The sequence below is a fragment of the Triturus cristatus genome, chromosome 1_2, assembly GCF_964204655.1.
Source record: "Triturus cristatus chromosome 1_2, aTriCri1.1, whole genome shotgun sequence".
Lineage (NCBI taxonomy): Eukaryota > Metazoa > Chordata > Amphibia > Caudata > Salamandridae > Triturus > Triturus cristatus.
This window is the reverse complement of record NC_140580.1, coordinates 351,404,309-351,429,932: the sequence shown is the minus strand read 5'-3', so window position 1 is coordinate 351,429,932 and position 25,624 is coordinate 351,404,309. Positions and strand designations below refer to the sequence as shown.

The window sequence follows — 25,624 nt, the reverse complement described above, 5'->3', positions numbered from 1 at the left end:
ACAAAAAAAACATAAGGTCAGTGAGCCCGAGACCGAGGACATAAATACAATGCTTCGCTGGGATAAATGATTGGCCTGGGACGCTCCAAAAAGCAGAATAATGTATTGCACTCAGCGAGGAGTTACAATGGGTGGCTGGGGACATAGTCGTTAGCCATCACAAATCTCTTGAATTCTCAAACAATACATTAGCAACATCTCATGTTGCTAGGATGCGATTGCGATGCCTTCCTCAGCATCATAGACGAACAGTAACAGCTCCGCCATCACTTTGTTTAGTTCAAAGGCTCATAACTGCAGGCACTGTCCCGGTGTCCGTAGACCGGACCAGTGCGCCTAGAATGTAGCTCTTGTGAGCAGCGCTTGCCCTGGTGCGTGGCATATCCCAAATGTGAAGACTGCCCTCAGTCTGTAGAAACTGCCCTCAACCTGTGCGGTCTTGGCGTCGGCAGCGTGTGCTGTTTGACCTTAAAGTGCACAGACTCTTCTCGGTGCCATCGCCTTCTGTCGGCGTGCATGTACTGTCCTCATGTGCAGAATTTGTTGCAGCGTTCAGAACAGGGGCGTAGGATCCACTGGTGCAGCAGGAGCAGTGGCACCGTCACCGGGGCCCATTAGCCTGAGGGCCCCACTGAATCCTGAATAATGATGTATTTACCCTATTCAGTGTTTAGAGGGGCCCTCATGCCAATGGGCCCCGGTGCCACTGCTCCTGCTGCACCAGTGGATCCTACGCCCCTGTTCCGAACGCTGCAACAAATTCTGCACATGACAGTACATGCACGCCGAGGGAAGGCTATGGCACCGATAAGAGGCTGTGTACTCTAAGGACAAAGAACACACAACGTAAAGAGCAGCCTGAGGGGCATTTCCATCCTGGCACCAGACCCCATGACATACTGGCTTCGCCACTGATCAGTGCCTGCTGCGTGTGCGCTTAGTGCTCAGAGGCTTCCTTGGTGTGCATGTGTTCTAAGTGTGCAGAGTGTGTGCTTGGCATAGAGATACTGTCCCGGCATACGGAGGCCGCCCGCAGTGTGCAGATATGGTTCTCAGTGTGACGATGTTGTGCTCGTGCAGGTCTCGCCTTGTTGTGCAAGAGTCTGTACTCTGTAGGCAGAGTCCTCAGTGAGTAGGGAGAGTCTACGTGTTCAGAAGCTGCTCCACAATGCAAAGTTTATACTCAATGAGCCAGCCATGCTTCAGCGTAGATTGTGTGTGCTCTGTGTTGTCGGAGCAGGGGCAGGGAAAGGGCAGTTGAGAGTAGGGCCACGCTGGTGTAAGGACAGTAATAAAGAGTCCTAAAGTAAACCTATCGTGTCTGTCGTCATTAGCGCTGCGAAGACACGACATGTGTGCGCAGCGGGCATGCAGACAACTTGTCCTGCAACATGCCGGAAGGGCGGTGCTAGGTGCTGAGGTCACGGACTCACTTGTATAATTGTGTTTGTCTGAGAACAGATCAGTGTAAGAGAAGGCTGTGTAAACAGCCCCCCCCCCCCCCACACCACTCCCTTGACCATTACTGCGCATTCGTTCTTTGGTCTCATCCATACATGCCAACACTCCCGATTCAGGCGTGAGACTACCGATTTGAAGGCTAGTCTCCCGCCTCCCGATTCCTGCAAGCAAAAACCCGATTCCTCGGGGTTTCAGCTGACAGGGCTTGGTAATGTGTAACGTGCTAATTCTTCCAGCAATAGTCAGAATGGCGATGCAGGGGCTCTAGAAGGGGTGAAAAACCAACAAAGCCCCATTAACAATCGAATGGTCTTTCAAACACCTGTGAAGTACTGGGGGGGGGGGGCGGCTGTGTGTGTGCCCTGAAGCTGTTTCAGCCCGGGCTGACGGGGGAGGGAGGGGGGGGGGTGTATGCACTGACCACAACCTGCCAGGCCAGTGCACGACTCTTGCATCCCCCTCTTTCTCTGCCTGCCATTGCGCTCCATGCTTCTGAAAGGTGATAAAAAAAACACGTGAATTTGCTTTCAAATGTCCGATCCTGCAGCAGCACACTTCCAAAGTCCATACATGACAGAAACCCGCTTGAAGGCCCCATTCTCCCGATTTTTTTAAATTTTTTTTTTTAATCTCCCACTTTGCTGTTCTGAAATGTTGGCATGTATGGTCTCATCCGTGCACATTTGTCTCCTTGTCTCGTGCACATTCCCCTTTCATCATCTAGCTGTGAACAGTGAGCACATGTGAGACTTTCCTCGTTTGCAATGCGGGCCCCTAGGCTTTCGTTCTTTGTCGGACATGGCGGCTCTCTGGCAGGCCACATTTCAGTCCTTCTGAGGTTTTGTGTCTACGTTCATTTTGGACTCAGCTGAGGTCCCTGCATCAGGAGTCACCCGGCATGGATCACATAGTGCCGTTATCGGCAACTTCCCCCACCCACAGTCTGAGCATGCAAGAATAAATAAATACACAAGACAACTTTTGTTTTGGGAAAATATTGCTGCAGGTTTATTCCATACAAAACTATGCAGTATGGTGGGTTATCTTACGGGCGATCCAAGGGCGGGCAGCTGTACCAACTTATGCTGCCCCCGCCTGCCTGATGAGCCAGCACTGTGGGACACCTAGACAGTGCTACACCTTTTGGTGATCCTCTTCTGGATCACGCGACACGTTGGTCTCTTATTACTCACGCCCTTTTCGGGGCAGAGCATAGCAGGGCAAACCCCCGGTTGGTCAGGCCCCCAACCGCCCGAAGGACTAAAGGGGCGCCGCCGCGGTTTTCCAGGAATCTGCCCTGAGGCTCCTGGTCTTTGGCTCTGGCACCCCTACTGTGCCGTGCAGAGATACCCTTACTGTATCAGTCTGCAGCAGAGGTACCCTTACTGTACCAGTCTGCTTCCAGACCACCCTGTAACTCCGCCTGCAACACAAAAGAAAACATTAAAACATTCTTAGTACCTTGTCCACCAGCCCCTCCGCTGGGTATGAGGTGGGGTGGGAGACGGCGTGGCTGGTGCGACAGAGACCGCCAGGAGGGGCGGGGGAGGCATATATACCCTCCCACCACCACGGTGCACCGGATTTGAGACCCATATGGCGCCCTGGTGAGGGGACTCCTACAGGAGCCAACCACTAGAAAGGGGTGAGGTGGTGCCAAATGGCACTAAAGGGCCTCCCATCTGGAATGGCCACCTGCGGGGGTCGTGGACAGCAGCAGATGTAGCAATCTGCACAGGAGCACTTGCTCATTTCGCCCAAAGGCCCAGTCTGGTCATTTTTCATGCAACACAGTGCAGCAAACAGTGTTTCTGCACTGTTGCACAAGGGGGAAAACAGTGCAGCTTCATATCTACTGTAATTGGCCTGCTATCATCCCGTGCTCTGGCAGTCCAACAAGGTCGTCTTGCACAACGTACAGTGTTACACCATGGTGCAAAGGTGAGTGCCTGCTTTCTAGCTTATGATTTGAACTGGAAGCATACCCTTCCAATACACGTTCCAATGCCTAGACAAACTCAGAAGCATCCCACACAATGGCTGTGTCCTGTGCACTGCAACGTACATGCAGTGTTTAATTTGAGAAATAAACACATTTCCCTTGGTTATCGCCTGCTTCAAGTAGGCATTCGTTTTTAACGATCTGGCTATCGTAGTAGGTTGGTCTTTGCATCAAAACCTGTGATCATTAGCCCTGATCCGCCCCGTAAAACCCTCTTGATGCTGATTTGTGTTTTTTGTGCTGACAAAGGGCACTTTTTGGTAAAAAAACACCTTTTGTGCTGTACAGTAAATACCAAGTGCTACTTTGTGTCACTTTGCGCTAGCACAAGGCCTAAGCAAAGCTGTGCCAATTAATTCTGGGGTTGGGCAAGGATGTGGGCTTTGGTCTTAGCAGGCTCAGTTCTTCACAACTCCTCGTGCTGTACTTTAGGTCACTGCACCTGCTTTGAGGCTTTATTTGAGGCAGGGTCTCTACTGACACTTCTTTCTCCCCACTCCAGTGTGCAGCAATGCCTTCTTTCTCATTCCTACTGTACATTTCCTATCCTTGCAACGCACATATCCAGAATTTCTGCCTCTTGTTATTACCTACCGCTACATAGGTGTGCAGAGCGTCTTCCAAATAAATGGCAAACACTATATAAGCCATTGGGGTGTGCCTACATGAAGTACAGTGTTAGTTGTCCTCCTACCTAGAGGCTACTGAATTACAAAGATGGCTCCGAGCCCTTGGAGCAAGACAATCCAGTCAAAGTATATGTCCTCGGGTGTGCCACAGCTCCATGACAACCAGGCTGCAGCCGAACTGTCTCTCCGCTTATTTGGATTGTGACTTCTGGCCAATCGGATGTTGTTCCTAAGCTCTCGCCTCTCCAACAGGGCGCAGAACATTCCTCTATAAAGCTTGTGCTGCTTTGGTCAAGCCATTAGCCGAAGTCAATATTCAAGTGTTACTACCTTCAGGCGAGAGGATGACTTGCTGGAACAGGCTTAATCCAGATTCAGGAAGCACAAGGAATCTTTTCAGTTGCATTAAGTGGATCTGAGTTCAAAACTAGCCGCATGCACTTGGCTTTACAAGGTTTCAACAGGGACAAAGAAAACAGAGTGCTGGACAGGAAGTGAAAAGGGGGAGGCAGCAGCACTGAGCTCTATGGCACTCCCGACAACCTTCGGGGCTAAATATATCCGGGGGACCCAACATGAGTACACTGCCTCATGTACACAAGCACTCTCAGGCACATCACACACAATCCATGGAACACCTCCCTGGCACAGAGAAAAGAAACGCAGCGATTTGCACTGGGTTGCTTTACTTGTGATTTATGAAGTCACTCAAGGCCACGCAAGGTGGCCTTGCGTGGCTTCATAAATCTCTTTTTTGAGTTGCATCACTCTTGCACAATGTTGCGTGGTGCAAGAGCGTTGCTCTGGGGTTGTAAATATGTCCCTGGGTGTTGAAGGGCCAGCACAATAGATATTCTCCTTCTTTAGTGCATCTCAGCTCTGGGCAAATTGATCTTTGTCCTTCTCCACCTCATCTAAAAGATTGATCAATTCAGACTGCAGACCTCCTTACGGCTCTGTATCACCCATCAATGTTAATGCTATACTCAGATCCATGAAGACCTCCTGAAGGCCTGCCATCCATAACATTAAGAGGCATTCTTGATCAACTACCAGCACAATATAGGAGGAACATTTAAGAGGTTAAATGAGGTTTGGATAGGAAAAGAGGAGAGAAATAGAGCAACATGTAGAATAGCAGAGCAAGAGAACCTGCAATAGTCACTGGGGCCCTAGAGGTCCCAAAACCCCTTATTCCATAGGAGCCTGATACCAAGACCAAATCATCAAGAGGTCATGTCATGACTGAATTAGTAGAGGTTTTAGAGTGAAAGGGCACAAACCACTTCTCAAACTGTGCCCCCCCCCCAGGTCACAGAGTGTACTTCCCTATTTCCCAGACATGGGCATTATTCACAGGGCAGTGGCTCACTTGACAGGCCCAGAGCATCTGGAAGACAGCCCCCATGGAACTTCCGCCTGCCCCATCAATCCTACGTAGCAAGTAAGCACTGTGGAAGGATCACTGAACAACATTAATCAGAAAGTATGGGTTATATACAGACTTGCACTTAGCATTAAAATATGACATTATAAGATTATAAGATAAGCATATGTTACATCTGTATTGTGCATTCGTTATAGACAGTGGCATTACTGAAGGTGGTATACTGACATACGGCTTGTGCATAAGTGATATTTAGGTTGATATACAGATAGTGATCTTACCAATAGTGAGTGGGATGCAGTCAGCATCTACAATTTCCTTGTATTTCTGTCGGATCCTCTGGCAGCTGTCTGGCAGATTGTATAGGTTCACATTCACATCCCCAATATCTGCCACCATGAGGGTGTGGTAAGGTGCTGCGCCGGTGCTAGCATTGTGCCTTCTCACCATAGCTGACTCTGCACGGATATGACGGGGACCGAACCTGTAATAGATGGTGAAGCAATTAAACAATGCGCTTGTGACTTAGCATGCCTGACCTCTATCTGTACTGGTACAGTCATCCCTTGGATGGTCTCCTTAGACTAGCCTTCAGGGAGGACTCCTCTCACCTTTGGTGGTTTCTATTGATCCTTCCACTAAATCTGCAATTTGATATCCTTGCATGCTTCTCGCCACAAATTGGACTCACTCATTCAGACCCATCACACCAGGATGGGTTCCTCGGGCGCTCCCCAGCCCACACTGGCTGAGGTCTCCTTAGATGACGTTGCCTCACGTAACTTTTGTAATCAAATATTATTAACAAACACACCAAATGAACTTTCACCCCAAAAACAAAGAACCCTCCCGCTGAAAAAGAAAGATGACCTCTGGTTCTCGATAGAACTTGTAAAGCTAAAACTTGAGCTTTGCCACCTAGAACGTAAATGGTGTGGAGACTATTCTTTGCATTCCAAGCTCGTATAGTCCTCCAAAAACAATAATATTCTCAAATAAAGGAATCAAAGAAAGCTTACTTCTCATCCAAATTGCAGAATGCCTATAATTTTGTAAAATAACTATTCTCAATTATTAGAAGATTAGCACCACCAGGAGATTAGTACTCAAGCACCTCATAGGATATTTTATATTGTTTCCCTTGCACCTAAGTTCACTAGAAATGGTGCATCTCATTAAAATAATCTCAAATAGTCGGCACTCTTGGTCACCGCCAGATCTTATTTCTTCAAAATATATGCATACATTTGTTGGTGGGCTGCTGGGTTACCTTGTTCAGCTCTTTAACTGATCTTTGAGGATTGACCTGCTTACCCATGTCTGGAAGAATATGAATATAAATTGTTTTTTAAAACTACCAACCGTGGACCCCTCTGACACCAATAATTTCAGACCCATTTTCCTTTTACCCTTTTTCTAGACATAATTGGAGTCATACATCTTTCTCCAACTCTAGGACCTTGTGAAATCTAAAGAAATTCTTGATTCTTTTCAAGATTGTTTCATCCCTGGAATCAGTGCTAGAGTTGTAGTGATCTCAGCTTTAGACAATCTTCATAGGTGAATGGATGCAGAGGGACCATGAGGTCTTAGTCCTCCAAGACCTCTCTGCAGCTTTTGACACCACTGACTATAACATCCTATATAACATATTGAAAGATAGCAGTATGAAAGGTCTAGAATTAGCCTGGCTGAAGGACCTTTCAACCTTACGTCAGAAGATGGTTATGCCTCACTCTTTCTTTTCCGAACCAAAAAACATTGAATGGGGCATACCACAAGGTTCAAACTCATCTCCCTTACTCTTCAATATTTACATGAACCTGTTGACCTACCTAATCAGTTTTATCAGATGAATGCAAAGTACTATATGTACGCCAATAACGCTCAGCTAAACTTTGGTATATCCTTTCAAACAAAATTGGTCCACTGCCTCTCTTCGAGTGTATGTCTATAACTGGATGGTGAATCAATACCATCTTTCTGAAACTGAACGCTATCAAAACTGAGATTCTGTCAACCTACCCTAAAATTAGGATACAAGATCTTAATAGGCCTTCTTCTTCTGGTCCTCCTCATATTAATAATTCACATGTAAACAATCTCAGAACCTATATCGATTCAAAGTACAGACTTTATTCTCACATATCCAAAGTGTCCAAAACCTGCTGCTTCCACCTGAAAACCATTAAGAAATGTTTTCCTTTCTTCGATACGGAACTCAGGGCTCTGAGTTTCTGGCTCCAGCTTATTCAAAATGCTGCTGCCAGGTTGCTCTACAGTCTGAAGAAATACAACTCTATTTTCCTTATCTTTACAACATTGCAATGGTTACCAATACAGGAACATATAGGTTTTAAAGTTTTGTCCACTGTGCCTAAAGCTATCTTCACTAATAACCTGGGAATATCCGGTATAAGCCTTCCAGGCAGCTTTGCTTGGAAAATAAAGTTCTCCTGTAAGTTACCAAACGAAGAAGAGCGACTATTAGTGATGGTTGTATGATGTTACAACGCATTCCGTTGCAACGCATGCCTTTACCATGCATGCATTACAACGAGAATGCCATTAGTACGCATAACCTTTACCACGAAAATGCCTTAACCACGCATGCTTTTACAACGTTTTTCGTTGTTAAACCCTGCATGTTAATGGCATTTTCTTGCTAAAGTTTATCTCCGATCCCTTCCCCATTTCCATATACTGCTCCTATTCCCACCCACAAACCCTTCTATTAAACACCACTCCCTTTAACCCTAATATTTTACCCCTTCTCTACACAACACCCTCATCCCTTTTTTTTTTTTTAAATACTAATATCCCCCTTAGCTCTCCTCTCCAAGTTCTTCCGATGTCATGTCGCACGTCGTAAAGAGGAACCGGAAGTGTCTTTCCGGTTCCTCTAACGACGCCGATTTTCTACACATAGCGACTTCAACTGGTGAGGTTTTTGTTTGGGATGGGAGACCCCCCCAACTCCCCTTTTTTTCGCCTGTTTATTTATTTTTGGGGGGAACCCCTCCCAATCCCCCTTACCTTTACCACACATGCCTTTACTACGTATCTCGTAGTAAAGGTATGCGTGGTAAAGGCTATTCGTGGTAACCACGCATGCGTTGTAATGCATGCGTTGTTAATGTTATGCGTGGAAACGGCTGCGTTGTAGTGGGCGTTTCCCATTGGTGATAAATCATGGTCACCAAGACCACATTTTGGAATTCAAATCCTCTGCATTTAAGAACTCAACCATCAGTACTTATTTTATTTTTAGGACAGTAATATCGATCTTTTTTTCAATACCTATCTTATGCCTACTCTTTGCTTTGACAAACCTTCTCCTCTTCATCCACCTTACAGCGGCAAGAAACTTTGGCAATTGTGCGCTAAATAAATATCCACTACCATCACCACACAAGGATGGGTTTCGTTCACACTCGATATGTCTTTTTAAATCCCATTACTTATTAAGTAGGTACCACTAGCCACAGCAGCGGCCCCTCCATTAGGGCAGAAAGGCGCCGCCCCCCCAACCACCACCCACAAATAAAACGATAATAAAACAGGTTTTAAACCCGTTTTATTATCATTTTGTTTTGATCCCCCTGGACCCGCCCCCAGGACTCTGACGAGTCTTGTGGGTGGGTCCAGGGGGATGACACTGTGGTGGGGGAGAGGAGGGCACTCCTTTCACTTCGCATGGCCGGCCAAACCCTCATGCACAGTGAAGCTTTCTTCAGCCCCAGTTGTCTGACTTTTACCATCAAACTTTATATGGGCTAGGCTCCTTTATGCCAACCAATACCTCAGATTTGGCTCCCACAATCCTTATGAATGACTCCTGGAATCCTCTCCTTTGCCAATAAGATGTTTTGCTCCCTAGGCTTCCTCGTCACCTCCAGAATGGGCTCTCTCAGTCCCATAAAATGAAGATTAAAAGGAAATAAATCTCCAGAATGGACGGTTATGCGAGTTTTCCCACATCCCTGAGGGAAAAGAATTTTGAACATCAGGCATTATACTCCTAACCTCATGCATGGGTCAGCTGTGGAAGAACTTAGAAAGCACTGGAAGAAAGGGTGAGATGGTAATATGGGAAGGTCTGCAAGTCCTACCTGGTTATCAGATCTGGATAGCGTTAAGCATATAGAATGTTGTAGGTCACTGTGGACAGCATTGCCTGAATGCTGAACCTCAAAGGGAATCTGATGCATTTTGTAGCAGATGACAGTAATGTTCTGACAGAAGAGGAAAGAATTAGTACCCGACGAGGCACATCATAAACATTCTGAAGCTTTCACAGCAAGCGCCATTTTAGGTTTAACGGGTCCATGCACTCATAAAATAGTGTATGGACACCAACATATTTGGGGGTCGTAAAACAAAATTCAACTTTGCTCTAATAAAAAAACTTTACTTAGGTGATTCCTGGCATCAAATTAAATTCTGATTTTGGGGGAAAGGGGATCAAAAATAAAGAACTCAATTCCTCAAATTTCTTCAATTTCTAAAGTTCGAATTTGGTTCCAAGGACCTGACACACTTAACAATGAGGGAAGGACTTTCTCTGTAGTCTGCGGAGCTATAGCAAGGTCCATGGAGTTTTCACATTTTAAAGAGCGTTCTGAGCTTTTTTTTGGCTAAAAGATCAGGTAATCTTCCGCCACATCAAAATGTTCCGTAAAAAGTGCCTTTCTGGTAACCGTAGACATAGCTGCCATTTTGGCAGGCATTTGGGGTAGCCATGTATGCCACATAATCACATAAATCCATTGGTCCACACCATTGGCCATTGTTTTATCAAAACCTAAACTATCTAATTGCAGTCAGTATCCATTGTTATTGAAGAGAACAACTTTTTCAAGTTAACTACCCTCAATTTAACATTTAATTTTAAATATACATAACAGGCAATTTGTGTAATATGGTCTTATGGTTCTGGTAAGATTTAAAAACAACTCCACTGCAAGTTTGGGTAGGCCATGTTGGCCACAATGTACCAACAGAAACGAAAATCAATAAAATGTGTTAAAAAAAACAAAAAGCCCTTAGCTTTCGGCCTTGTTGTTTATGATGCCTCCAGAACCCCTAGATATAAAATATAACCAAATTAAACAGTTACCCTTTACGTATCCTCTCTCTCTGTCCATATACCACACATACAGATATGTATGTGTTTCCTCGACACATTGCGTGTGGCCTGCCTCTTATCAGCAGAATGGGCCATATTTGTTGTTTGCAATTGGTGGCATTGGCTTGGTTCCTGAGGCTTGTGCTGATCCTAGTCAGTGAACGCCGGGACAATAGTGGCTCTCTGGAGAAGGCCAGACAGTATTGGTAAATGAGTGAGGGATGTCATAGGCTCAGTCACTGAGTCAATGACAGCTGGTCTGCACCAGGACAGCCAGAATGGGGTCAGGGAGTGCAAACCTATGCTGTAAAGGACCGGTGGCCTATGCTGGACAAGAGGAACTGCTTCGGGTTCGGTGTGACATAATATAGGATAAGGCGAATAAGGAGTCCAGTGAACAGAGCACGAGGACGGCTGAGTCCCTCTACCAGGTCAAGGAGCTTACATTAATTATTATATTGTCATTAAGGTTTACAGCCAAAGGTTTTTACAGAGGTATTTTAGAGATTAAAAAGTGAAGTATTTTGTTATTGGCAAAGTGCAGCCATTTTCTTGCACACATTTACCTAGCAGGCACGAGGACAGCATTTAAGGTAGACCCTGCTGTAATAGCTTCGAAACATATGTCATATCGAGACAAATGACATTAGGGGACACGTATGTAGAAGTGTTGGTTCATGCTGCTCTGCTGTTTTGCAGTGGCCATTCCCTCAAAACACTGTGCAATCAATTAAGTTGGTAGCATTTCCCTCTTTTTATTTTGGGTGGAATTGGATCTGACACAATGTGGAATGTCTCCTCAGAAAAGGAAGGAACACCTAGTAGTTGGCAGAGGACTGCCAGCCTATCAGCCTACACCAGTTTGTCACATAAATTAAATGCAAAGTAATGTATCCAGCGCTCAGCTAGTCCTAGGTGTCTCGCCTCCCAGCTCATAGAAAAGACCACACATTTTGAACAAAAAGCTATGTTTTCAATCTTTTATGAAAATGGTGATCGATTCCACTGAGCGGAAATCTTGATGGAGTTTATTACAAGCTAACGGCTCCAGATAGGAAAAAGCGCGCCCTCCTGATTTGGCGGGCGCATCTTGGGTACACTTGCCAGCAGCCTGTTAGAGGAACACAGATTCCTGGTGGGAAGATACAATTTGATTCTGGAGCCCAAGTATCCCGGCCCACTGTAATGAAGCACTTTGTGAACAAGGTCCTAGAGCTTTAAATTGAACCCGCTTCCTCATAGGAAGCAAGTGCATTCTCAAAGGCAGGTTGAGGAGTAAAGGGGCTGTGACCTTCTGGACCACCTGGAGTCTGTTAACCAGGTATCCGGCAAATCCATATACAGGGCATTCGCATAGTCCAACCTAGATGTTACGAGTGCGTGAATAACTGATTTCCTGGCTGAGGAGGAGAGAAAATGCAGATTTTTTTCAAAAGGCGGAGCAGCCCAAAGCAGGAGCCCACCACAAAATGAATTTGTGGTTAGAAGGATGGAAAGTTATCAATTTTGACACTGAGATTTTTGACTCCTCCAACCTGCGGGCCCGGCAGGGGCATCCAGAGGCTGAGGGAGCTGGTGTTAGTGGCACCACTTGTCTGCAAGAGACTGGATGTCATCAGTGACATGGAATATGTTATTTCAAGTTAGTATGCTATGCATGTGCTCATGTATGTATTTATTTAGTTTCTTATTTAACACACATTTTAATAAAGCACTCCTGTCCCAGACAGTTTTAGAGTGCTTTAAAATTGAACAGATATATACACACAGTGGTGACCACAGCGTCTGGATACTATAGATAAGCGATTAGACGTATTCATTCAGACAAAGCCAGAAGTAATGGACTTTTAAGTGATGTCTGGACAATACAATTTTCATCTAATTACAAGCAAGTTCTGACATCAGAATTTTATTTTGGAAGAAAATAAGTCACTTGCTATTAGTTGGGAGATTATACTCTCCCATGTAATTCATAAAACAATATGTCTTTTCCGTCTGGCTAGATATGAAAGCAATGATAAGAAATCAATCAATTGTTAAGAAGTGATGGTGGATAAGTACATGATGGTGTGCGTGTAAGGGTGCACATCAGTGTGTGTCTCTGTATGTTCTGGTCCAGCCATGGCTCGTGCAGGTAAGAGCGTGAGCCGGGTGGCGGGGATTTCGACAGACGTCGAAAAAATAAATAAATAAAAATTAATTTGCCCTCGTCATCTGTCGAATTCCCCCCACCGCCCCCCTCGCTCTTACGTGCACAATCCGCAGCTGTTCTTGTCTGTATGTGTGCATGAGGAGTGGATGTATGCGAGTCTGTCCCTCAGCATGGCAATATCACTCATAGCAGTCACTGTGATCTCACCTACCCATGGATTCTGTTAATCCCCCATAACCATATTGCAGCCAAGTCTGATGTGGCCCGCCTCTCGTGTACTGTTGCTTATTCTTGGGATGGTGGTGTTAATTCTTGTACTATGGTATCCATGAAATTATGAAGCCAACTTCTAGCATAATGCTGATCCTGAAGAAATCTTAGTTCTTCTTGGCATACTGTGGATACACCTGGCAGATCCCATCCAGCTTTGGCATAATGCTGGGCCTAGCACAATGGTGGCAATTCTTTGTATACTGTGGTTATACATGTCATATTAGAGTTCACCCCTGAAATAGTTCCGGGCCAAGCATAATGCTGATTGTGGGCATCCTTGAACCACTTCTGTCATGGCATTATGGGTGCAATTCGAGGCATACTGTTGGCATTAATTCACATGCCTTACTAGTCACGTACAAGTCAAGCTGTTACTAGTGTTGGACTGGGAAACAAAATAGTCTGTGACACCAAATAAAAGCGTACCCCATTAATGAATTGGAGAGCTAAAAAAATAGGCCATGTTTGCACTTTTGGGAAGTTTTGAGCTTGTAAAATCACGCTGCATAAGTCTTTTGCAAGGTATGGAAGACTGAATGGATTTGACTTGCTGCAGGCAATATTTGTTTTAATAGCAGGGAAACCAACAGTAACAAGCATTTGCAATGCAATAGGTCTCGTATTTATGCGAGTTTAAGCTTTTGGCATTGTAGATGACAGCCTTTTATTTATGTTTTGAAAACATAAACAAAAATAAAAGGCATTATCATTTGCAATGTCAATAGCTCAAACTCGCGTAAATGCGAGACCTATTGCATTGCAAATGCTTGATGTAGCATGCCAGCCTGCCTGGGTGGCCTGATCCTATAAATGGCCGTATGGCTGACAGTCTTGTGACTGCATCGCACTTACTGGGGAATAGTACCAGGAGATGGGGAAGATGGATGGGTGGGACGGAGAAGCAATGGCCAAAAAGAAAGGTGAAAGATTCAGCTAGGATGATTTGTTTGAAGAGGGAACCTTAACCCTTACGTCACAGCTGTTAACAGACCTCGAACCCAAGCAGACCATTCACAATTACTCACATTGTAGCCAATGGCGCACTGCTTGTTCAGATTACAGCGAGAGCAGCCGACTTTGAAGCTGGGTACCAGGTTTGAGTCTGGGGGTAGGCTCCGGGCAAATCACTTAGGGCCATATGTAGGTAGGGACACATTTACCACTTCATAAATACCGAATTTTACCGATTCGGTATTTATGAAGTGGTAAATGATATGTAGGTAATTGGTCGGTAAATATTACCGATTCGGAATAATTCGGTAATTACCGAATCGGTATTTACCGATTCGGTAATGAGGCATACCTTCCCATTGATGGGAAGGTATGCCTCATTACCGAATCGGTAAATACCGATTCGGTAATGGGGGGAACACATGCAAGGGTGGCAGGGTGTCACATTGACACCCTGTTGCACCCCTGAGACGGCCATGTGTGCACATGTGGCACACATACATGCCCTAAGGGCATGTATGTCTGCCACATTGCACACTTCTAAGCGCTTTTATAACGCTTAAACACATCCATTCATTATTTACCACCAACTAATAGTTGGTGGTAAATACCGACTCCAAAACACACACACACACACTTCCCCTACATCTCATTTCTGTATTCGGAATTTACCGAATCGGTAAAATTACCGATTCGGTAATTTTACCGATTCGGTAAATTACCGAATGCAGAAATGAGCCCCCTACATCTCAAAAGCCAAAATACCGGTCGGTAACGGTATAATTACCGAAAATCGGCCGTTACCGACCGGTATTCGGCTACCTACATGAGGCCCCCAATCTCCCCATGCCTCAAAAAAGGAGTGTGCCCGTCTGTAATGCAATCGGTGCTCCTGTAAAGAGTTTTGATTCCTGCGGGTCAATTTCGCGCTACACAAAACTGCAAAAAAACAAAATGCTAAGAGTGATTCCACAACTCCCAGAATGCAACATTGCTGGTGGCTATTAACCAGACAAACCTGTCAGCAAACTGGGACGTGTCAAAGCATATGTATGACTCTCACACCCAAAGCCGCTCTTATCAATTGCGAGACATCCATCTACCTTGTGTGTTTTTCTGTTTAAATTCTAGTATTTTTCGATGTAATATCTGCTGTTCGAATTCAAGAGTACTCAGAAAATTTGACTGTCCTAAATACGGGATGGAGTGCTAGAACCAGGTAGTCAAGAAATTACCCGGATTAAACGAGCTTCCCGCGACTGACATGGGAGAAACATTTCTGTATACTGCCGGCTGCATCCTTATGTACAGGATGGTGTCTGGCCCCATGTGATGAGCAGTGTCTCAAGTTTACTAAACTCCTGGGGGAGTGCCACATCCCGACCGTGCTTTTTCTGTGCATTCTGGGAGTCGTAGTCCTATTATAAAATCAGCACCACAAGTACCAGAATGCAAAGAGAAAACTTGGACTGGATGGGCATGAACTTGAAAAACGTGAGCCGCGTACATGTGGGGCAACTTCCCATCAGTGAAGTTTAGGCATGAGCAGAACTGATACGTGCAGGGCCCATTTGTAACGGTCAGAGGACACTACAAATCCCAGCATGCGGAGCACTGTTGCTTATACACCCATTACTAGCTGAATGCTACGAGCCTGGACAAGGGTATCTGTTATAACGCGCATTGCGTAATAATGTTCATTGCATTTTTTTCGTGTTGGGAACCTATATTTCTGTTGCGATACTTCGATATTAGAAAGCATCCTTTTTGCCAGTCTTGTGCTTGTCATATCAGATCCAGCTGCTAATTGTCAGCGTCCCTCAGGGGAAGCTTTAGAAGCTGGGGAACCGGGTTCGAGTCCAAGCACGGAGGCTCAACATTCCGTGATTGTGGTCAAAGCACTTAATCTCTCCCTGCCTAACAAACAAAAATTAATATGTCCGTCTGTAACGCAACTGGAGCTCATGTAAAGCGCTCCGATACCTTCGGTTCAAGTTTGCGCTATAAAAAAACTATTACAAAATAAAAAGCAATCTCTAGGCCCGTGTGAAGACTTTGCCACTGCTGGACCAGGAAGGGCCTCATTCCACTTACAACAATGGGCCGTTTTGTGGAACACACCCTGATATGAGCTGCTAACATCTGTTCTATGTGTCATGATGGCAGGGTGTGGATAGTTAGTGGCTGTTAATGTGTGAGGCTGGTGTTGGAATTTCCTGTGTGCTGTTCATGAGGTGCTTGGAGAGGGCCGAAATTGCTTGCTGCGGTACATGGCCGGGGTGGGGGTGGGGGGTTTAATTCACAGCATCCAGTCCGGCGCTGGTGCATTTTATATGATCTTGGCCTGAGATGGTCTAAATCTAGAGTGTCATGTCTACAAGATTCGCCATTAATATAAAGTAAAACTTACAAATCATGACTCATGGAATCACGTTTTGGAGCATGAAGTTGCTACGCACACATTTATAGAGAAGAACCATAACCTTATTACTCATGAAATGGTAAACAGTTCGAAGACAGGACGGGCACCAGAAGATATTAAAACTCACACTTCCTTTAACCCAGGGTGCTGTGTTTGGGCAGCAATAAGCACAATGTATTTAATAAATAATGCAACTGCAGCATCTTAAAAACAAGCATTGGCCATGCGCCTGAAACTCTGCAATAAAAGTCTGGCTGTTTCACTTGCGAGAGCGAGCAGCGCCAGGAGCGATAATTGCTACCATACGGCGCCGCGTGCTCTCGCAAGTAAATCTCCACATGTGAACGCGTTGCCATTGAAGGCAATGGAACGCGTGCACGTTTTTGGCTGAAAAGCCAAAGCGACAGCTAAAGGTCTTTTTTCCTATGCAGCGCATGCGCGCTGCTAGGCGAGACCTAAAAACCGGCCCAGCAGACCATAAACAGGCCCTCAAGCTGCCAAAAAGCAGCCAACACACTGACCTTTCTGTACCTGCCTGATTGCTCTACAGGGCAGCCCGACCAAGGCTTCTTGAATCTTACCCTGCTAACAGAGTGATGCAAGAGATCTGGACAACATGGAAGCAGCTATTAAAAACATGAATGTAGCTTTGTAAACTCCATGTCTTTTATCAGGCTTTTAATTTCATTATTTTTAAGCTCATTCGCATTTTTACTGAGGCAGTAAGACTGAATAGAACTGTGGCACTGTCGACATAACTTCCAGCTCCAGTGCAGTCTCTGAGCGATGAACATGGTTCAAAGACCATTCAAATACCCACATGCTCAATGCCCTCATTGTTAGACCTGTGGTGTGAAATCTCTCTGTAAAGCTACAGTCATCAATCAATCAATCAATCAATCAATCAATCAATCAATCAATCAATCAATCAGGACATTTGTATAGCGCGCTACTCACCCGCGAGGGTCTCAAGGCGCTGGGAGGGAGGTGCCGCTACTGCTCGAAAAGCCAGGTCTTGAGGTGCTTCCTGAAGGAGAGATGGTCCTGGGTCAGACGAAGGGGGGTGGGGAGGGAGTTCCACGTCTTGGCCGCCAGGTAGGAGAAAGATCTTCCTCCGGTGGTGGTTCTGCAAATCCGTGGGATGATGGCGAGGGCGAGGCTGGCAGAGCGGAGCTGGCGGGTAGGTGTGTAGAACGTGAGGCGGGTATTGAGGTATTCGGGGCCCGCGTCGTAGAGAGCCTTGTGTGCGTGGGTGAGGAGTCTGAAGGTGATCCTCTTCCTGACGGGGAGCCAGTGCAGGTCTCTCAGGTGAGCAGATATGTGGCTGTGTCGGGGAATGTCCAGGATGAGTCGCGCGGCTGCGTTCTGAATGCGCTGGAGTCTTTGCTGTAGTTTGGCGGTGGTCCCAGCATAGAGGGCGTTCCCGTAGTCTAGTCGGCTGGTGACGAGGGCCTGGGTGACTGTCTTCCTGGTTCCAGTGGGGATCCACCGGAAGATCTTTCGGAGCATGCGGAGGGTGTTGAAGCAGGAAGATGTAACGGCGTTGACTTGCTTGGTCATCGTGAGGGAGGAGTCAAGGATGAAACCCAGGTTGCGTGCGTGGTCCGTGGGCTTGGGGGCGGTGCCCAGTGCAGGGGGCCACCAGGAGTCGTCCCAGGTGGAGGGGGATGGTCAGAGGATCAGGACTTCCGTTTTGTCTGAGTTCAGCTTCAGACGGCTGAGCTTCATCCATTCCGCAACGTCTTTCATTTCTTCCTGGAAGCTGGCTCTGGCAGTGGCGGGGTCGTTGGTGAGGGAGAGGATCAGTTGGGTGTCGTCGGCGTAGGAGATGATGTTGAGGTTGTGTTTGTGTGCGATGGCTGCGAGGGAGCTCATGTAGACATTGAAGAGGGTGGGGCTGAGCGAGGATCCTTGGGGTACGCCGCAGATGATCTTGGTGGCCGCTGCGCGGAAGGGCGGGAGACGGACTCTGAGTTCTGTCGGAGAGGAAGGAGGTGATCCATTCCAGGGCCTTCACTTGGATCCCGGCGTGGTGGAGACTGGTGGTCAGGGTGCGATGGCAGACAGTGTTGAATGCGGCAGACAAGTCGAGGAGGATGAGGGCGGCAGTTTCACCGTTGTCGAGCAGGGTCCTGATGTCGTCGGTGGCTGCGATGAGGGCGGTCTTGGTGCTGTGGTTCGCTCGGAATCCGGACTGCGATGGGTCGAGGGAGCCGTTCGTCTCGAGGAAGGTGGTCAGCTGTTTGTTGACTGTTTTCTCGATGACTTTAGCGGGGAAGGGGAAGAGCGAGATGGGACGAAAGTTCTTGAGGTCTGTGGTTTCCACGTTGGGTTTCTTCAGGAGGGCGCTGATCTCTGCATGCTTCCAGCTCTCCAGGAATGTGGGGGATGTGAAGGAGTTGTTAATGATGTCCCGGAGATGGGGTGTGATGATGGAGTCGGCTTTGTTGAAGATGTGGTGTGGGTAGGGGTCGGCTGGGGAGCCGGAGTGGATGGTGTTCATCATGAGGGTGGTGTCTTCCGTGCTGACGGGGTTCCAGGTGCACAGGGTGGTGGTGGGGGGCGTTGGTTCGGTGGCTGGGTATGTAGTCTGAGCGCCGAAGCTGTTGTGTATATCGGCGATCTTTCAGTGGAAGAACGTGGCGAGTGAGTCGCAGAGTTCTTGCGATGAAGTGATGTCGTTGTTGCTGGCGCTGGGGTTGGAGAGCTCTTTGACGATGCTGAAGAGTTCTTTGCTGTTGTGGGTGTTGTTGTCCAGTCGGTCTCTGAATGATGTCCTTTTGGTGGTGCGGATCAGCTGGTGGTGTTTGCGGATGGCATTCTTGAGGGCTGTCATGTTTTCTGTTGACTGGTCGTGGCGCTAGGCTTTTTCGAGGGTACGGCAGGATTTCTTGGAGTCTTTGAGATCGTCGGTGAACCATGAGGCCTTCTTGCTCTCGGGATTGCTTGGAGGGTTCTTCAGTGGTGCAAGGGCGTCGGCGCAGTTGGTGATCCACTGTGTGAGGTTGCGGGCTGCTTCGTTGGGGTCCGTAGTGTTGGTTTTGGCTCAGGGAGGTGGTGAGCTGATCGGTGGTGATCTTGCTCCAGCATCTACGGGGGGCTTGCTGCGGGCGGAGGTGAGTCGTGGTTTTCCTGAAGTTGAAGTGGATGCAGCTGTGATCGGTCCAGTGCAGTTTGGTGGAGTGGCTGAAGGAGATGTGGTTGCTCAAGGAGAAGATGGGGTCAAGCGTGTGGCCCGCGTAGTGGGTGGGGGTGTTGACCAGTTGCTTGAGTCCAAGGTTGGCGAGGTTGTCTAGCAGGGTGGTGGTGTTGTTGTCCTTGTTGTTCTCCAGGTGGAAGTTGAGGTCCCCTAGGAGGATGTAGTCGGAGGAGGCGAGGGCGAGCGGGCTGATGAAGTCTGCGATGGCTTTGCTGAATTGTGTGCGTGGTCCCGGAGGTCTGTAGATGAGAGTCCCTCTGAGGGTGGTCTTGGGGTCGGTGTGTATCTGGAAGTGAAGGAGCTCGGCGGTGGTGAGGGTGTCGTCGGTGTTGGTTGTGATGCGGATGGTGTTTCTGTAGGCAATGGCGATGCCACCTCCGGCTTGGTTGACGCGGTCCCTCCGGGTGATCTTATAGCCGTCCGGGATGGCTATGGCTATGTCAGGGGATGAGGAGGCGTTCATCCAGGTTTCCGTGAGGAAGGCGACTTCTGGCGCTGTTGTGTCAAGGAGGTCCCAGAGTTCGACGGCGTGCTTGTGGACGGAGCGGGTGTTGAGCAGGATGCACTTGAGGTGGTTGTTGTTGGCGCCTGTTCTGGCGGGCTCGGTGCAGGTCCGAAGGCAGGTGAACTTGCAGGCGTGACAGGTGAAGATTCCATGGGTGCGTTTCGGGGTGGCTTGGTAGCAGGCTGGCTGTCGGTCGGTGTTGAGTGCGTGGAGGGCAGCGGCGTCGTTTCTCCGTCGGGTGGGTTGGCTCTGGCGAGGGCCAGGGGTCCTGGCACTGAGCGCGGACCAGGCACGGACGGGCGCAGACGGGCTTGCCTTTGGCGCACTTTTGGTGCGTCTTTGGCGCGCCCGCTGTGCGTGTCCGCCACGCTTCCGCGCGGCGCCCTCCATAAGAGGCGAAGTGGGAGGGAGGAGCAGCTGGGAGGCGTGAGCGGGGCAGCCAATGGGCGAGGGCACAGGGTACAGAAGGAAAAAGGGGGCGGGGTCGCGGGGAGCAGCGGCGGGAAGCGGGAGGGAGGCAGGAAAAAATAATAACAACCAGAAGTGGGAGAAAAATGCGGAGCAACAGAACAGAAGCGCGAAAACAGGTACCAGGGGCACACCAGCGGCAAACCCTAGGCAGCAGCAGCAGCAGTAGGGCAGACACGGGCACCAGGAGGAGCCGTGCGGTGTGGGGAGTGACCCGAGGTCAGGTCACACTCACTGCCGCGCGGCGCCCTCCATAAGAGGCCAAGTGGGAGGGAGGAGCAGCTGGGAGGCGGGAGCGGGGCGGCCAATGGGCGAGGGTACAGGGTACAGAAGGAAAAAGGGGGCGGGTCGCGGGGAGCAGCGGCGGGAAGCGGGGAGCGGGAGGGGGGCAGGAAAAAATAATAACAACCAGAAGTGGGAGAAAAATGCGGAGCAACAGAACAGAAGCGCGAAAACAGGTACCAGGGGCACACCAGCGGCGAACCCTAGGCAGCAGCAGCAGCAGCAGTAGGGCAGACACGGGCACCAGGAGGAGCCGTGCGGCGTGGGGAGTGACCCGAGGTCAGGTCAGATCTAGAACATGAGTTAGGACTGCATGAGAACAGGTTTACTGATCCATTTCTGACACCATCCCACACACCTACGTCAGTGCAACAAACCACAAAACGACATCCTTACAGTATAGTATACCACAAATGCTCCACGAAGACATCAGGAGCCAGATGTACGAAATCGCGTGTTTGCGATTCCATAATAGAGAATTTTAACGATTCGCTATTAGGAAATCACAAACTGCAATGTACAACAGTGTGCTTGACACTGTTAGCTATTCGCAGTGGCTCGCAAATGGACCTGCCTCGTGAATATTCATGAGGCAGGTCGCAATTTGCGACCCATTGTGAATGGCTACAATCACAGGAATGGTGGCCTGCTGGGGTCAGCAGAATACCATATTTGTGATTGCTGTTTAAATAAAACGTTTTAAGAGTAAGCAGCGGTCGTGGGTCCACTGCTTGCTCTTAAAAAATGTTGGTGCCCACCAGGGCCGGACTGGAAACCGAAACCGACCCTGGCAAACTGCTCGGCCAGCTCCCTTGGGGAGAGGTTGGGGATGTGGCCGAGCTGTTTGCCAGGGCCGGTTCCGGACGATTTTGTTACAGGGGGCAGAAATTGCTAGCCCCGGTAACAAAAACGGACCCCCAGGGGCCCAAAACCGGCCCCCACCCTTGCAGCTCACCGGGGAAATGCCCAGTGCTTGCTACGGCCAGTCCGGCCCTGGTGCCCACATTCATAAAGGGGTTGGGGACCCCTTCCCCTTTGCGAATTGGTTACCACCAGCTTAAAGTTGGTGGTAACTGCAATTGTTTTGCGATTGCATTACCGGTCCCAAAACATTCCTACATACCAGTGAGACTCGCTATTAGGAAGGGATGCCCCTTCCTAATAGCAACTCGCAAACCCTATTTTGCGAATTGGCAATAGGTTACGACTTGCAAAATAGGGTTGGTACACGCCAAAAAAGCATTTTACCGATTGTAAATGGCCCGATGGGCTGTTTGCGAGCTGTAAAATGCTTTGCACATCAGTCCCCAGGCAACTGCAGCTGAGAGATTCCACTTAATCCGTCTTCCTGCCTTAAAGGTGTTTGGAAAGAAGCGTTAGTTATCTATAATATATGGTCTCTCACATGGCTACTGGCTTGGCGTATAGGACTATGGCAAACTGATGCTTCAAGGAAGAATCATCGATAGTGAAAAGTCGCTCTGTACCTAGTTGACAACTGTTCTGCACAAAGGTAAGAACATGGTGTTAAAAGCCCACAGGCATAACAATAATTGATATTTTCTCAACAGGAGAATAAAACATTGAGGAACCCCAAGTCAAGGAGCCACCCACATCCGTTAATAAAGCATTGATCCAGCTACTTCTTTGCCTGCTTTTAGTGTTCACCAGTTAGCCAATGTTGCTGTGTAGTTAATACCAAAGTGGTAGGAGGGCTCCATCAATCAGGTAAATTCCCTCAAATCAGACTGGGGCGCTCTCTACGTCAGGGGCATGACGCAGGCCCCTGTGGCAAGGGGGGTGAGTTGTTGGGGGAGAGGTAAACCCTTCAGGGGTTGCGTAGTCCCGTTTTTATATATCTACAAGCAGGGTCGCACTGAGATACATTATAGGCCCAGGCACAAAGTCAAAGTGCCCCCATTAACGAATCTGACAGCTATAAAAAGTGCTAATCGGGACAATTCAGAACTTGTACAGACACGCTGTATAGTTTTTTTGCAAGGTATAGGTGACTGCATACATTGGTCATTGCTGCAGACACTTTTAATGGTAATATCGAGGAAATCCAAACATAAACCTGCACTACCAGACTTTGAAACAGGCAAACAACCAGCCAAGAATCCCTCACATGCACCACCAGATTGCCGTATTAAATAGTTTGAACCTGCCGACATGGTACTGGAGACTCAATGGCCACTCACCACATTCTGCAGGAGGCATCACTGGCCTACATGTCCCGGAATTTATTACAGAGGGGATCAACCCAGCGGCGGCTCCTCCACAATGGTGTAGGAGCATCGCCCCACTGGCTCAGAGCCAGCAGCCGAAAAATAATCGATATTTTATTATCATTTTATTTTTCAGCTGCTGGCTGAGCAAGCGTGTGCAAAAAGGGGCCGGGCCATGGGAAGGGAGAGTAGCACTGAGGTAGGAAGAGGAGTGGCACTTGTGAGCGTCTTGTGTGACTGAACACCTAAGAGCGTAGGGAAGAAGTGTGTGTGTGTATAAAATATTTTGCAATGTAGGGAAATTTCAAAAGAAAATCTAGTGCACCCCAGGTGTTGTCAATCTTAATAAGTGGAGATGTTGCTTGGAAATGCAATAGAGTGATCCTCTGCAAATAAGGAACCAAGAAGATATTGCTGACCTGGAATATTGTGCTGTGCAGAGATTGAAACCAAATCAACCAAAAGTGGCTGTGAAATAAAGTTGAGATTTTGCCCGCAGCTACCACCAATAAAAAAGGTGGTTCTTTTCCAAGAGCTAGTGTCATAAGACTTGAGAAATATATCACTAAAAGAAAAGAGTAACTGCGCCTACTGTAAAAGAAATATGACTCAGGAAGATTGGTGAGCACTAAAAGATCTTCAGAATGACAAGATATCGTCATCAAAGCCTCTGATAAAGGAGGGAACATAGTGATTATGGATACGACCAAATATTACAACGAAATTAGAAGGCAACTGCATAATTCAAGTCACAATGGGAGGCTAGAGGGTGATCCTATGGAAGGGATCATGAAGGTTTTTCATGCAAAATTAAGATTCTGGCATGATAAAGGACTTCTAGAAGATGAAGAACGGCTGCATTTGAGAAAGCACCATCCGAATAAACCTACAATTTATGTGCTACCAAAAGTCTGCAACAGCTTAGAAAACCCTCTGGGTCACCCGATAGTCAGTTCCTGTGGCTCATTGCTGAAAAACGAATCAAGATTTGTGGATATCTTCTTGTTTCCCCATGTGGCCAGTCTCCCATCCTACTTAAGGGATTCCATGGATTTTTTAGGTCTCGCCTAGCAGCGCGCATGCGCTGCGTAGGCAAAAGACCTTTAGCCATCGCTACGGCCAAAATCGTGCACACGTTCCATTGCCTTCAATGGCAACGCGTGCACGTTTGGCGATTTCCTTTCGGGAGCGAGCTTGACACCATATGTTTTTAATTAACTTACAAACACATGGTGCCCCTGCTCGTTCCCGGAAGGGAAACAGGCGCAGGCCTCCTCCTGTCTTCCCTCCCCCTGCTGCCTCCTTCTTTAGCGCGAGCAGACCTTGTTAAACAAAGGAACTTTCAGGGACATCTCGTGTTAGTGATTATCAGCAAAGCAGGAGAGGGTTAAGACCAGTTTTTTTATCCCCTCAAAACTGGATGGTCCCTTAAAGTGTACGTTTTACTTTACGCTACCTCTGGTGGCAGCGACACACTCTACCGCCTCCCAACCTCTGTCCCTGGTGAGGCGGCGCTATCAGCAGATCTGCCCGGCTTAGCTTTCACAGCTTAAGTAAAGGTTGCTATGTACGTTGAAACCCAGCCCTGAAGCAACGCATCTTGTGTTCCCTTACTGAACGGCGTGCAGGACACTCCTGAGCCGTGCCCCACTGTGACCTTCTTTTCCTATTAATGAAAGACGAGGCTGTCGCTGGGAGCTTAGTCTGGCTGCGCGCATGTTGTGTCTGGGGCCTGTAACTGACACTGATATGGCTGCGCTCTCTCTTGCAGCCGGGAGCTGTTGGCTGCAGCAGGGGCGCAACGGCCGCTGCCAGGTGCTCTACCGGACCGAGCTCAGCAAGGAGGAGTGCTGCAAGACCGGGCGGCTGGGCCATGGCAGTGGCACCCTTTCTAAGCATCTGAGACGGGGGTGGGATTGAAGGGTTTTAAGAAAATTGGGGACTTGTAGTGGTGCTGCCAGCAACCCGATCTATCTTTGATGGATTGCATATGGAAAATTAACAACGAACAGACCCCTTTTCATCAGTCCTGGAGTATTTACAGTGCCTGTAAGTCCAAACTGCCTTGCAGTTATCTTCGTGTGAAAAACGTTGGATAATGTTTTTAAGGCGGAGAGCTGCGTCTATCTCAGGTTGCATGTTTCACGCATTTGTAATTTAAACTAGTAGCACTCATCGTTTGGGGACAGGTGGAGGAGAAGGCTGCAGTATACCAGAGGGATTCCAGTGGATATAGTTAGATAGCTTGTTTCACCAAGTAAAGCACAGATATCACAAAATACATATCACCAGCATGGGAAGTACAATTAAAGGTACTTAAGTCGGGTGTTGCCCAAAAAAACTGTTCCAGCAGCACTGGGGGTGTTGGGTGTCCAGGAATCCGAACTGATACCTACTTAAGTACCTTCATTTGTACTTGCCATGCTGGTGCTAACTATATGCAAATGGTGGATACAAAGGGCGTTTGCAAGACCCCACTTTTGAGACTGGGGTGTATATAGCAGATTTATTTTGTAAAAAAAACACTCAAACCCTAA

General features: G+C 47.8%; 1 protein-coding gene across 1 annotated transcript in view; it reads right to left on the bottom strand.

Annotated features, from left to right (window-relative positions):
* The window catches only part of AGMAT (agmatinase (putative)), a 101,965-nt gene that overhangs the window by 22,200 nt on the left and 54,141 nt on the right, over positions 1–25,624 (bottom strand). The window contains exon 2 of the mRNA XM_085604143.1: positions 5,761–5,963. Within this exon, the coding sequence (XP_085460269.1) occupies positions 5,761–5,963 (203 nt within the window). The remainder of the gene's footprint in view (positions 1–5,760; positions 5,964–25,624) is intronic.